The sequence below is a fragment of the Silurus aristotelis genome (genome assembly GCF_946808225.1).
Source record: "Silurus aristotelis genome assembly, chromosome: 23".
Lineage (NCBI taxonomy): Eukaryota > Metazoa > Chordata > Actinopteri > Siluriformes > Siluridae > Silurus > Silurus aristotelis.
Genome location: NC_139596.1, coordinates 12,811,926 through 12,825,599, shown reverse-complemented (window position 1 = coordinate 12,825,599; position 13,674 = coordinate 12,811,926). Strand labels below are relative to the sequence as shown.

The window sequence follows — 13,674 nt, the reverse complement described above, 5'->3', positions numbered from 1 at the left end:
CTAGCAACTATCTAGTATTAAGTTTAATAGTGGAAAGTACAGGGATAAACTGCATTTGTCCTCTTTCTTTAGAGTTACACGTAACAGTAAAATTATATTAGTTTAACCAAATACATTTTCAGATGAACTATATTTAACTCTCAATTTTAGTTTTGATAAATAATATGAATTTTAAATACAGGGATATTTAATCAGATCATTTAAACCTCATGATAAACTAATCCTAGTTTAAAATCTCTTTTCAGGATGCAAGCCTTTCTGTAAAATGGATACATCCTGGGAAAAAGAGCTGGAGAACCTACTGGAGGAGGTACTTGGTCACACCTTCCATGTTGAATGTCATCTGAAAAGCATAAATCTCCCAGGCACCTATCTGGTTCTTATTCAGCAGCTGGGCTGCAGTGATCCAAAGGAAAAAACACTGCTGTTTTGAGTGCTACTCCACATATGCGGATGCTGCAGCTGAGACTTCTGTAGGATCTCGATTCACTGGACTGGAAAGGCAACATTTCTTCTATTCTATCCACGTGAATCATCAAGATGGTCATATGGGCAAAAGTATTGTTCAGTGTAAATGTGGTTATGCAGCTAACCCATATTGTGACTTCCCAAGGAATTAGTAAGTGAATGACTTTAACATTTTATATTTTCTTGTTGAAGTTATGCCCAGTCTAGAACAGTTTTAGTTATAAGGAATGGTATTAAGAACCGCAGAAATACAATGCTGTGCTCTTTCTTGTGCTATTATTAGATATTTTATAGAATAAAAAGTCTAATAATTGATAGGAAAATATTCAGGAATATTCCATCTGAACCTGATTGGTGAGAATTAAAAATGGCTTAAAGAACTCAATGCAAACCTAGAAGTGAGCAGTGGTTGTATATTTCACATGCATTCCACTGAAATGAGGCACATTTGCAAACACAGCATTTCTTATGAAAGTACAATATGAAAGTTCAGACCTGAATTAGCCCATAAATATAGGGCTTTTTTTTTTTTACTTTTTTTGTTTCAGCAAAGTGAAAACTAAATTGAAACTGAATTAAATAGTCTGTATTTTGTTGCATTACCTTATGGTTATCTACTCTGGAAAATGAGAATAATCAGATCTCTGTATGTGCAGTCTATGATCTTCTGGTGTCTCCTGATTGTTTGCCTGATCTACTGCAAGGAGGATTGAAGAATAAGAACGTGAATGACGCTTACATCCTGACAACTTTTCAGGTCCAGAATAAAGCTCCCGTGCGCGTTTTTCATATTTACAACCCTTCAGATAACAGCGATCTTTTTGAATTCACTGTACATGGAAAATTCAACAAAGGTAACTTTGCTTTATCATTTGGGTTTTTATAAAAAAAGTACTAGTTGGGAATTGTTGAAATTTTTCATAGTCTTTATGATAAATTCAAATGTCTGGACACATTCAGAACTCTCTGTTTCTTGCTTTCAGTCTCTCTGAGGTATCTGAAAAGTAATGGAAAGATAGGTACAGCCAGCTTCATTAAAGTGCTGTTGGCTGATGGTCAGACACACAACGTGCTGCTGCACTTCAGTGGGCTGACACATGGCACTCCTCGCATGGCTCTGTATGTGGACTGTAGGTTGGTGGAGATAGTAAATGAACTGCCAGCTGCGTTTAAGACACTACCTTCTGGCCATAATCGAGTGGCACTAAAAACCATGCCCACTACATCAGAGGTAAACCTTTATCTTTTAGGTCTGAATATTAATTGTTGATACTGACTGGTTTGACCTTATATTTCCAAATGCCAAATGCCATTATTTCAGGATAGTGTGTCAGACCTTAAGCTAGTCCTGGGTGAATCCATAGAGAATGTCGTGGAGCTTCAAGATTGTTCTCTGCAGCAGGGTGAAACACTGCAGCTTGTAGGTGAGTGGCTTTTTATGGTGTCATTAGTTTCTGATCTGCCATTATAGCATGAAGGAAAAGCATTATAATAGCCCAATGATTCCAACAGGCCTCTCATCAAAGCTGGAGCCAGGCCCCATGTTTGAGCTTGTACAGATGATCCAAGAACTGAAAGAGAAAATGGACCGTCAGGTGGCATGTTTTTTGAGAAGTATATATTAAGACCTTGAATGTAAAAAAAATAGACACAAATAGAATGATTGTCTAGATTCTTCCTTTTCTTCGCCTTTTTGTTCTTTTTTACATTATTATTATTATTATTATTATTATTATTATTATTATTATTATTTTTCCAGCTCCAGGAGACTGCAAATTTAAGGAGAATAATTATGGAGTGTGTTCCATGTGGTAAGTCTTTTGCACAGACCTGATACAGTCATATGCTCAATTGCATCCACTCAATCCAGTGATATACGCGTTTGCAATCTTATGTGTCGGGTTCATATATAGATGGGCAGAACCCAGAGACAGACACATCAACCAAGTGTGGTCCAGGAGTCTGCTTCCAGCAAAGTATGTGTACTGACACAGAGCATGGTGCCAAGTGTGACCCATGTCCTGAAGGCTATACTGGTGATGGAGTCCACTGTGAGGATGTGGATGAGGTAAAACTTTCAAAATTTCCAAGAAAATACAAAATGCTGCATAAAAATGATTGCAATCATTTTATTGTGATTATGATATTGTGATCAGTATTACAATATTAACAGGAGCAGAATGTAAATGTTTTGTCAGCCTCTTTAAATTGTAGTGACACCCACAAAAAACAAGTAGGAGGTTTATGGATGTGGTGAGGGAAGACATGCAGGTGGTTGATTTGAAAGAGGCAGATGTAGAGGACAGGGGGGGTATGGAGACGGATGATCCACTGTGGTGACCCCCTAATAGGAGCAGCCGAAAAAAGAAGGAGACTGTAGACCTTGGTGTGTTGGTTATAATTCACTTGACATGTAACTAAATATGAATGCTATAAACTAATTCTATGTTACAATCTAATACAAATACACTGATAATTTTGTTTAAAAAAGAGAAATAAAGGGTTACTTGGCATCACACATGGGTAAGAGGTTTTTATGTTTATGCAGGTGAGCACTCAGATTTGTAGTTTGTGGCTGCGAGTGATTAATAAACTTTAAGACGTTCATGTAATTCATCCTTAGTAATGACTTTCTAAATCTTTCATATTCATTGTTTATGTTTTTTATTAGCTCAAATATGACAGGGAAAAGGGGGCGAGGGGCGGTAACTGCACATGTCTGTATACAAAAAAATTTAATAAAACCTTACTGGTTTAGGCCACACCTAGTCAGGTTTAAATTGGAAACCAGAAGTAATTTTTGAAGCACTACACAGATACAGAAAAAGAGAATTGTGCATTATGCTACACCCCATTATACATGAATATATCAAATCAAGTCCGTCTTTAAAAAGATAGGACTTGATTTGATATAATCTTGATTTGAAAAGATTCGTTGCACACCAGTTTTCTCTCGTAAGCGGCGTAAGTGATCAAACGGTTATTCAGTGTTCTTTCCATTACACAGCAGAATGCTATGCTACCTCTCATGGCTCTGCTTCAGGGGAACAAACAAACCTTTCAATAAAACCAACATAATAGCACTTTATTATGACTACATTTGCGCTTCATTAAGACAGTCATTGTTTGAGTCGAGCAATTTGGATTTAAAAGAGATTTTTATGAACGATTAAGTTAATCTCTCTCTACAAGTGCAAATCACTTCCAAACACACTCATTTAAATACTGGCATGCTGTAATCAAATGAAGATATATAGAGATTTTCTTTTTGGTGTCTTGTGGTTTGTGTGCTTGTAGTGTCAGTACAGCCCTTGTTTCACTGGTGTGCGGTGCATTAACACGGTCCCAGGGTTCCGGTGTGAAAAATGCCCCAGTGGATACAGTGGGCCGGAATTGCACGGTGCAGGCATCGAGCAGGCTCAGTTACGTAAGCAGGTGAGGAAATTGTTACTGTGCAACTTCATACACATGTTTGGAACTATTTCTAAAGAAAAACAATTAATTATTTCTCAGCTGAGGTTTTGATATGAGTGATGCACAACCCAATGATCATTCACTCAAAAGTTTTTTGAAAGGGAAAAACTTTTATCAAGTTTATATCAGTTGACAAACAAAAGAACCACTCAGGGGTTAGAAGTAAATTTCTGGACAATTGATATAATTTTTTAATTCTGCACTCCTTCCTGGATTTAAGGCCACTGCAATTCCACAATCAGACATGCAAAGTTCAACAGAGGGTATTTTTATTTATTTATTTATTGCTGTTCAATCCACTGTCTATCAAAAATCCTGTTATATTTTGGCTCTTGCAAAAACATTACCTTCTATGCATCTATGAATCTATGCGTCAGGTGTGTAACGATATAGAAGAATGCCAAAGTGTGGACAACGGAGGCTGCACTCCTAATTCCTATTGCCACAATACGATGGTAAGATATATACAGATCATCTCACTAATCATGATTCGGTCTATATTTTGTTTTCCTCCTGCACACAGTGTTAATAAATCAAACAAGCCAATTTTAGGGTTCATTCTACTGTGGAGTGTGCAAGCCTGGTTTCACTGGAGACCAAAACAATGGCTGCAGGCAGATCACTGATCCTGATCATCCTGCTGGACTGTCTACAAGGCTGTGTGCAAACGGTCAGCACAACCCCTGTGACATTAACGCAGAGTGTATCGTGGAGAGAGATGGAAGCATCAGTTGTTTGGTGAGGTGTTCAGATCAGTGGCAGTGGTGTGAATTAGCCTCGTTTAAAGCAGGCATTTTGTAATATCTGTCTCTTAAATCAGTGCAACATCGGCTGGGCTGGTAATGGCTACGTGTGTGGAAAGGATACGGACATCGACGCTTACCCTGACACGAAACTTCCTTGCCAGGATACATACTGTAAAAAGGTGAACAATATTGGGCATTCTCTATTTCATACTACTGCACAAATAATATCATGTCTTCAGATCTTGCACAGCTGCATATTGTTTTTTCATTCTTGAATGTAAATGCTGCTTTGTATGTAAATTCTATTCCTATTTTTTTTTTTATTTTACTTCGTTCCATTTTCCAGTTTTGTTATAGTTGAAATTATATTTCATTCTTCTCATTGTATTTGTAAATTAAAAATAATTGTCATTTTTACTGTTTAACTTTTATCTTTTCTACATTTATATTACATTTTATCTCACCACACTAGTCATTAAATGCATGGTTGTGCATGTGATTGAAATTAAATATGGGCTTCTCTTAATTTTTAGCTTCTTCTATGTGAATGACTGATCACATTAATGTTGTTGTTTCCAGGACAACTGTATGTATGTACCAAATTCAGGCCAGGAAGATGCAGACGGTGATGGAAAAGGCGACACCTGCGATGAAGACGCAGACAGCGATGGGATCATCAATGAGAAGGTATACACCAGTAATCATCTCCTCCTAATACAGCAGATTTTGTTACCTTTTAAATGAATGTTTCTTCTACAAAACAGGACAATTGCTGGTTGACCCCAAACATAAACCAAAAAAACAGTGACGAAGATGTTCATGGTGACGCATGTGACAATTGCAGAAATGTAAATAACCCAGACCAGCGGGACACGGACCAGGATGGACGGGGAGATAGTTGTGATGATGATATGGATGGCGATGGTAATAAAGCTGCACACTGCGATCTAAGGCACATTTAGAAACCTGATTAGGACAACAGAGATCTGCTGCTGTCTGCTTGGATGTATGTTTTTTCTATACTGTGGGTAGAGCAAGTAAAAATGTCTTGTAGCCTCTTTTAGGAGCCAGTTAAACAAACAGACCTCATAAGCTACCAAGAGTGATTTTTTTTTTTACCCCCACAAGCTAAATAATCATGATTGATCAGAGCCAAAAGCAAAAAAGGAAATAAACAATTAATTCCATTTCTAATCATATACCAGCTTTCAGAATTCCCGTAATAATAATGAGCTGTCACATCCTTTTAGTTGTCATTATCAACCAGAGAAGTGCACTTTCTACTCATTACAATTATAGACAACAGTAGGTTTCAAATGTACAAATAATAATTCATGAGAAATGATCTCCTCAAAAATATTAGTGTGTACAGAGATCAGTCAGGTTAATAGGTGATGAGACTCATGTTAAACTGTCATGACTTATTTTTACCTTAGGAGATGAGACAGAGTAGTAGTCAAGTCAAGTCAAGTTTATTTCTATAGCGCTTTTCACAACAGACATTGTCTCAAAGCAGCTTTACAGAATTTAAGAGTAAAGGTGAACAATGTGTATTTATCCCTGATGAGCAGCCATGGCGACTGTGGCAAGAAAAAACTCCCTTAGATGTTATGAGGAAGAAACCTGGAGAGGAACCAGACTCAAAAGGGAAACCCATCCTCATTTGAGTGACATCAAGAGTCTGATTATAGTCTTTAAAACAACACAGAACACTGGAGAGTGAGATCTAACATGAGCACTGGAGTGTAAGATTATAAATAATGTCCTTTCTACAGTCTTTAGTAGTGATGATAACATGAGAAAGTATTCCTATTGTAAAGTTAAGGTGCTTTTAATATGTCAGGGTGTGTTTTTATAAATAGATTTGATTATTAGGATAATTATTCCGTGGAATTGGAAACAAGCCTGTAAAATGTAACCTGTAAATGTATAAACCTCATTTACTTTTAGGGGAATTTATTAACTCGGGTATAACTTTACTTCTGTACTTTACATGTACAATTCATCTATTTAACTCAGGTTTTTAGAACTACACAACGTTTTCGAGTCGACATTTGAGCATGTGAAGGGTTTAAATGTGCTGCTACAGAAACACACAGCTCCTGCTCATTTTTTCCAGGCACATTTGTTTTCTTTTAGACACAGAAACTGTGTTTTATAATACCTTCTTTCTGTCAGCCTGTTATCCCCCCCTACAGATTTGCACTTCCTTGTCATTTTTGTGGAGTTAAAATAAAAGAAACACTGCAACTGCATACTTCAAAACTCCAATTAGAAGTAACTTTTTTCCCCTCAAGAGGTTCCTTATTAAATTTTCAGTTAGCCTAAGGGGCAATTTTACTGCCAATCCATTTTAAGTGCTGTATCGATAAAGCGCCTCTGAAGCACAGCGATAGTAAAGCCCAGGCAGAGCTCGACATTTATAGTCTGTTCATAAAGGCCTGACTCCAGACACTTGACTCGATCTTTCACATGCTGGTCATGTCTCTGTGGGCACAAACCACATTTTCACCCTGAAGCCTAGCCAGGAGCTAATGACCAGTGGAAACTATTTTTGGAAAAGGTCTAATGGAAACATTGCCACCTTGTGACACATGGCTTGAAATATGCAACACATACACAAGGCATTATTGTGCTGTGTACACCAAAATTCTTATCCGTTTGCACCATCCATTTATTTGAGGAATTCACGTTTAACTGTGTTTGCATGTGTGTGTTTTTTTGGGGGGTAGGGATAAAAAATATTTTGGACAACTGCCCAAGAGTTCCCAATTATGACCAGCTTGACAGGGATAATGATGGTGTGGGAGATTCCTGTGACAGCTGCCCTGATGCACACAACCCCAACCAGGTACAATACACTCCACTTCATAGTTGCTTTAAGTAGTGCCATTATTCAATTCAATAAATTTTTTTTATCTGTATAGCGCTTATAAAGTTCCTGGAAAACAGTTGGGCTTAAAATTCAGAAAAGAAATCTAGGAATGCTCTGGTTCCAGATGTTTTGGTTCCAGATGATACACGATCAATACAATTCGGCATTTAGGTATAGCACTTTTAACAATAGATAATGTCTAACTTTAAACAATAGGCATTTTAGAGGTTTAGGGTGCGTAGTATTCTTATAGTCTTAGTGTAGATTTAGAATTCTACACTCAGAAATCAGAATTACCTTTATTCGCGGGTTACATGTAGACACATGTACACATCTATTTACTTACATACTTAAGAAGCCTTTTCATGCATTGATATTTGACTAAAGTATTTCAATTTAGGGAAACTTTTATGTTAACTTCACTACATTTCAAGGCCTAATATCTTACTTTTTACTCAAATACATTTGGCGAAATCAGTCAAACATCAAACATCAGTCAAACATCAAGCCACCAATCAGGCACACGCTCTGTTGTAAACTTGTTTTGATTGGCGCTTGGTGTATCTACTTACACTTACATACAGTTTGCATCAGTTCAACAGCAAACAGATCATTCTGAGAGGAATAAATGAAGAAGAAAACTCATGACTGAACTTGCCACATCACCCGTGACCTCTTTGTAGTTCAAAAGGTTTTGGGTTCATGATAATTGTAATAAATATCAATCAGTGTTTGACTCATAAATATCATTCTATTACTAGATCGGTGTGTTAAGGATAACAAACATATTTTTACATTAAGCAAGAGACTTGTGAAAACCATTATAAGGACGGAAATTTTAGCCATAATAAATTATAGTACTTTGGATACTTAAGTACATTTGAATGCAAATACTTTTGTACTGTTATTCAAGTGAAAGGAGCACTAGGTGTATCTCTATTGTAACTCAAGTACATGCTTTGTGTACTTTATCCACCACTGCATGTACAATGAATTTGTCATGGTGTGCTGGTGCTATAAAAACTAGGAAAAAACAAATGAAGTAATAAAGTAAGAAATAAAAATAAAGACATTGACTGTACAATTAGTGCAGGGTATATAAAAGTTTGGCAGTGCAAAGGTGCAGTATAATAGTCTTGGTATATAAAATATAAGGCAAGATTCAACAGTAGAAAAGAAAAACATTAATTTAAGTAGTCATAAAGTACTTACCATGTTGAGATGATGTTTAGGATGAGCATCATATCCTTTATGATAACAGTGGCAGTTTCTAGGTCAAGTTAGATGATTTGTTGTAAAATGCTGTACACCCTGCTATTGTCTTTATTCTAGTTACTGTTAAGGATCCTGCACTTTTTGACCAATACACGATTGTATGTGAAACGAACTTTTATTTGCACAAGTAAAAAAAAATGAAATGGGATGGAGAAAAACTTCACTTGGTTGTTATACTCACTGCTTTTGGTTGCTTGGTCTTCTAGTCAGATGTGGACGATGACCTTGTAGGAGACACTTGTGATACGAATACTGACAGGTAAAGCAATTACTGTAGATTTACCATATTGTGAATTGACTTTTGGCTGTTTCTCTGTTTATACACCATTCCTAAAACTACATGTGATTGCAGTGATGGGGATGGACACCAGAACACCAAAGATAATTGCCCTACAGTCATCAATAGTGCTCAGTTAGACACAGATAAGGATGGGCTTGGAGACGAATGCGATGATGATGATGATAACGATGGCATTCCGGATAACGTAGACAACTGCAGACTGGTGCCCAATCCAGACCAAGCTGATAAAGACAGTACATAAACAACAATATGGATTATGTATGTATATGTTTACCCCTCATTATACATTTTCTCTTGGTATGTAGTTCTGTTTTTCTGTACCCTGACTAGATGACAGTATAGGAGATGCCTGTACTGGAGACTACGACCAAGACCGGATGATTGACAGGATCGACCCATGTCCTGAAAATGCCGAGATCACATTAACGGACTTCAGAGCGTATCAGACTGTGGTGCTTGACCCAGAAGGCGAGGCTCAGATTGACCCCAACTGGGTTGTTCTCAATCAGGGCATGGAGATCGTTCAGACGATGAACAGCGATCCAGGACTCGCTGTGGGTAGGTCTGGCTGGCATTAATCAAATACAAAATACACAATGTGAACCACAGCAGGGATTAATTATGTTGAGTAAAATAGAGCAGTAAGAATATCATAAATCAGTGAGAGCAGCTTTTTTAAATGGCAGCAATAAAATGTCAAGATAATCTAAATAAAACACTTCAGGTTGTTCTTGATGCTCCTCTCAGGTTACACAGCCTTCAGTGGTGTGGATTTCGAGGGAACTTTCCATGTGAACACTGTGACTGATGATGATTACGCTGGATTCATCTTTGGCTACCAGGACTCGTCCAGTTTTTATGTGGTTATGTGGAAGCAGACCGAGCAGACCTACTGGCAGGCTGTGCCGTTCAGAGCCGTGGCTGAACCTGGCATCCAGCTCAAGGTTCCGCGGCTGTCCCTCACTTACATTTCCATTAGCTTTTGACATGAAATTATAATTACAATGCTGGGAATATCATCAGTCTCTGTGATTATTATTATTAACTATTATTAATTTCAGAGCTTGAGTACTGACCTTAAATGATGTGCAGTACAACTCAGAGTAAACAAAATAATATTTGCCAACGATAAATATAGGGATTTAGATTAATATGTCTTCTTTTTCCACCAAGGCTGTGAAATCCAAAACTGGGCCGGGTGAATTTTTGAGGAATTCTCTGTGGCACACGGGAAACACCAAGGATCAAGTGCAGCTGCTGTGGAAAGATCCTCGCAATGTGGGCTGGAAGGACAAGGTCTCATACCGCTGGAACCTGCAGCATCGACCTCAAGTTGGATACATCAGGTAAGAAGGCTCAGCCATGAAGTACAAGGTCTCAATGTTTTTTAGGTCAGTACAATTTTGTAATATTGAAAATTGTGACATTTACTCATGAAATAGTTACATCAATGGAAAATTCATATCTGTTTGAACCCAAGCTTCTGTAAACTAGTCTAAACTAACGAACTTGAATCCCAACCGGTCAGTTTTTTTGTCAATCAGATAGGTTCTCTTCTGAAACCAGCGTTCAAGTGGTTTGGAAAGCACATGTGCATCTGCTTTAAAGAGAACACAAAGGAGAAGTCAATGTTTTTTGAAGTCTAAAATAAAAACATTCAGTGAAATTGCTCTCTGAGCTGGATGTTTTATTGTGATATAAGATTGAACTTATAAAAGTCGACCGATAGTGGATTTTACTGATACCGATAGCTAGGTTGGATTGCTAATAACCAATTACACAAATGATTATTTAATTTTTAAAATGGGATAAAAAGAAAAAAAACTCCATGTAAACTAGTACTGAATTTTATTACAAAAATTACAAAATAAAAAAAACATGAAAATGTGCTAAATGAAATAAATATGACCATTTTTATTACTAAATATAAAGATATAAACTATCAATTATACCTAATAATACATAGTGCTCTCCATGCACCGTGCTCTTTCCACTGATTCGCCTCCAGAGGACGCTTTTTATCATGACAGCAGACCTTTTCAACAACGTACGCAACCCTGAAAAACTATCAATACTTTTACACACCATTTGGTAGAAATAATGTCTTTTATCAACCACATCCTTGATTTTTTTTTTCTGGAAAGGGTGCGTTTTTATGAAGGCGCCAACCTGGTGGCTGACTCCGGCGTGGTCATCGACACAAGCATGAGAGGTGGCCGTCTCGGAGTGTTCTGCTTCTCTCAGGAAAACATCATCTGGTCCAACCTGAAATATCGCTGCAACGGTAAGCGAACTGCTTTTGAACAATTCGGCACCTCGGATTTCCTGAAGGAACTGAATATTTAATAGAACATACATGTTGCAATTACAGACACAATCCCTGAAGACTACCAGGATTACACTACACAGAACTCCACCAGGAAAGAGGATACACAGGATAATACTGCACAGTAACACAGCGGAATGGCTAAGAAAATCTTATGTGGCCAATCGTTTGAGGGAAGCAAAAGGGTGTGTTGGTTAAATATAATGAGCTGGTTAGTGTTTATTTAATAATCATAATATTGTCCCTTATAATTAAGCAGGCTACAAATAAACCAGTTATGTAAGAGTATGATAACCAAGCTGCAGTTGCTTTGGAAGAATTCTTTGGTAAAGTCTGCTTTAGGTTACAAAACGAGTCAGCTATGAGTCAGCTACGGAGTTCAAGTGAGCAGAAATACTTCATTGTGTTTACTCACATAATAGATGTATTCAGTGTTCAGTAGAAAACAAACAGTCAGTGAGCTTGACAGTAACTAATGGTCACTTTGGGACATGAGAATCTTGTACACAATTATTAGTAATTAATGAATTAATAATCCCTATTAATAGTAATTATAATAATAATACAGAATAGTTGCTGAATAATATGCTTTAAGATGAATGTTGACTAATATGCTAGGGGTTTATAGGGTTGAATGCTATATAAGGAAAATGAAATTGAAGAAATTCATGTTTAGAGCAGTCTGTCTGTGTACATGTCAAATTCTGTTGTAAAAGATCCAAAGTTTGTTGTTATTGGTGGTTGTTTTATCTGTATACATGAAAAAATTGGTCTAAAAAAGAGAAAATATTCAATTTTATGACTGTTCTAGCTTCAAAAAACATTATCGAATCTTTTCCTCACTTTTTTTTTTAAACCAGTTCAGTGTCATGATGAACCAAAATGCAATTAAAAGCCTTTTTCCACAGAAAATGATCATAACATTTAGTTTTTTTTTTTTTTGTTTTTAATTTAAAAGTTTAAACCTCAAAAGTACAGGTTCACACAGTTAGGCTCGAGTCCTTTTATAATTATCTGAAAATCTTCACCAGGTAAGAAAACAACATAAAAAGGTATATTTTAAAATGATGGTCAGATTTTTGTAAACATATGTACACTTTTGGAAAAGGGGAAAAAAAACAAATAACATACAATTATGGCATGCAACATTAGTAGAATCAGAGGAAAACGAGAAATTACAGCATTGTAAATAGGGTGAACGTGTATAGTGGTCCTCTTTAAACAATAAAAGAAAACTTAAAAAACTTAAATAAAAATAAGATTTTTTTTTTCTTCAAAGATCTAGCCTTCATCTAGAACATTTTTTTAGACACAAATATCACAATATAGAGCACCAAATTATTCACAGATATACATGTCGAAAGAGAATAAAGTAAGTCTGCACATATTTTGTCAGAGTTATTGTTACTCAGAAATCAGGAATTGCATGGTTTTTTCAGCATCTGTATCAACTGAGGTTTTAAACTAAAACCTGTGTGTTCTTTGTGGTCATGGATACTGACAGCAATTCCTTAATACTGTTGTAAGGAAAAAGTTAAGTAACAAAATGTTATTACACAAAGCAAAGCGTACACAATTTAATATATGTTTTAGCTTGCGTTTGATTTTCTGATTCATTAGTTTATACTAATATTGAGATCAAATTGAATACAGTGTTTATATAATTTTACCTAAAGAAAAAGGCAGTTCACATTGCTTTGTATTTTGAGCTGCTTCACGCTGTGTTTAAGGCAAATAGCAAAAGATCACAAATTGTTCCTATTATTTGATTATTAGAGATGATGCTTGTGTTCCAATCCGGTATGTTACATGCGTGTTCGATAAAAAGCAAAATAAGTGTTTTTTTTTCTTTCAGATTGTAAAAGTTTTAACCATTAAAACAAATCCAGTTCTTTAGAACACATTTTTCTCCAATAATAAACAAGTAACAAAAAAAAAGTTAATGCAACATAACCCTTGAAGTGCACAGTTTAACAACAAATATATAATAATAATAAACCTTTTTTTTTATTATTATTTCTTACAAATTAGAAAAAAGTGACAAAGCTAACAACTTTGGAACAGTTTGTGTAAACTGACCGTACACGGCAGTGTGAAGTGAATTATTTACACTGAGATGGATCCATGCAAGTCTGGAGCATGAGCACGGCTCTAATACATTCAAAACAAATGTAGAGCATTCAAGGCACATTTGGACTAATAATAATAA

The 13,674-nt window shown here is 36.3% G+C and overlaps 1 protein-coding gene across 1 annotated transcript; it reads left to right on the top strand.

Annotated features, from left to right (window-relative positions):
• The first annotated feature begins 402 nt into the window (after positions 1-402).
• thbs4a (thrombospondin 4a) lies at positions 403-12,377 on the top strand. The gene is made up of 21 exons (XM_083526633.1): positions 403-619; positions 1,125-1,322; positions 1,452-1,699; positions 1,790-1,892; positions 1,981-2,063; positions 2,228-2,279; positions 2,382-2,536; positions 3,766-3,903; positions 4,320-4,397; positions 4,495-4,680; positions 4,763-4,867; positions 5,268-5,375; positions 5,453-5,612; positions 7,421-7,539; positions 9,045-9,097; positions 9,191-9,372; positions 9,470-9,697; positions 9,887-10,083; positions 10,313-10,485; positions 11,284-11,423; positions 11,511-12,377. Exons 1-21 carry the CDS (start codon positions 541-543, stop codon positions 11,591-11,593), a joined length of 2,868 nt encoding a protein of 955 aa, XP_083382759.1. The 5' UTR covers positions 403-540; the 3' UTR covers positions 11,594-12,377.
• Positions 12,378-13,674: the final 1,297 nt, after the last annotated feature.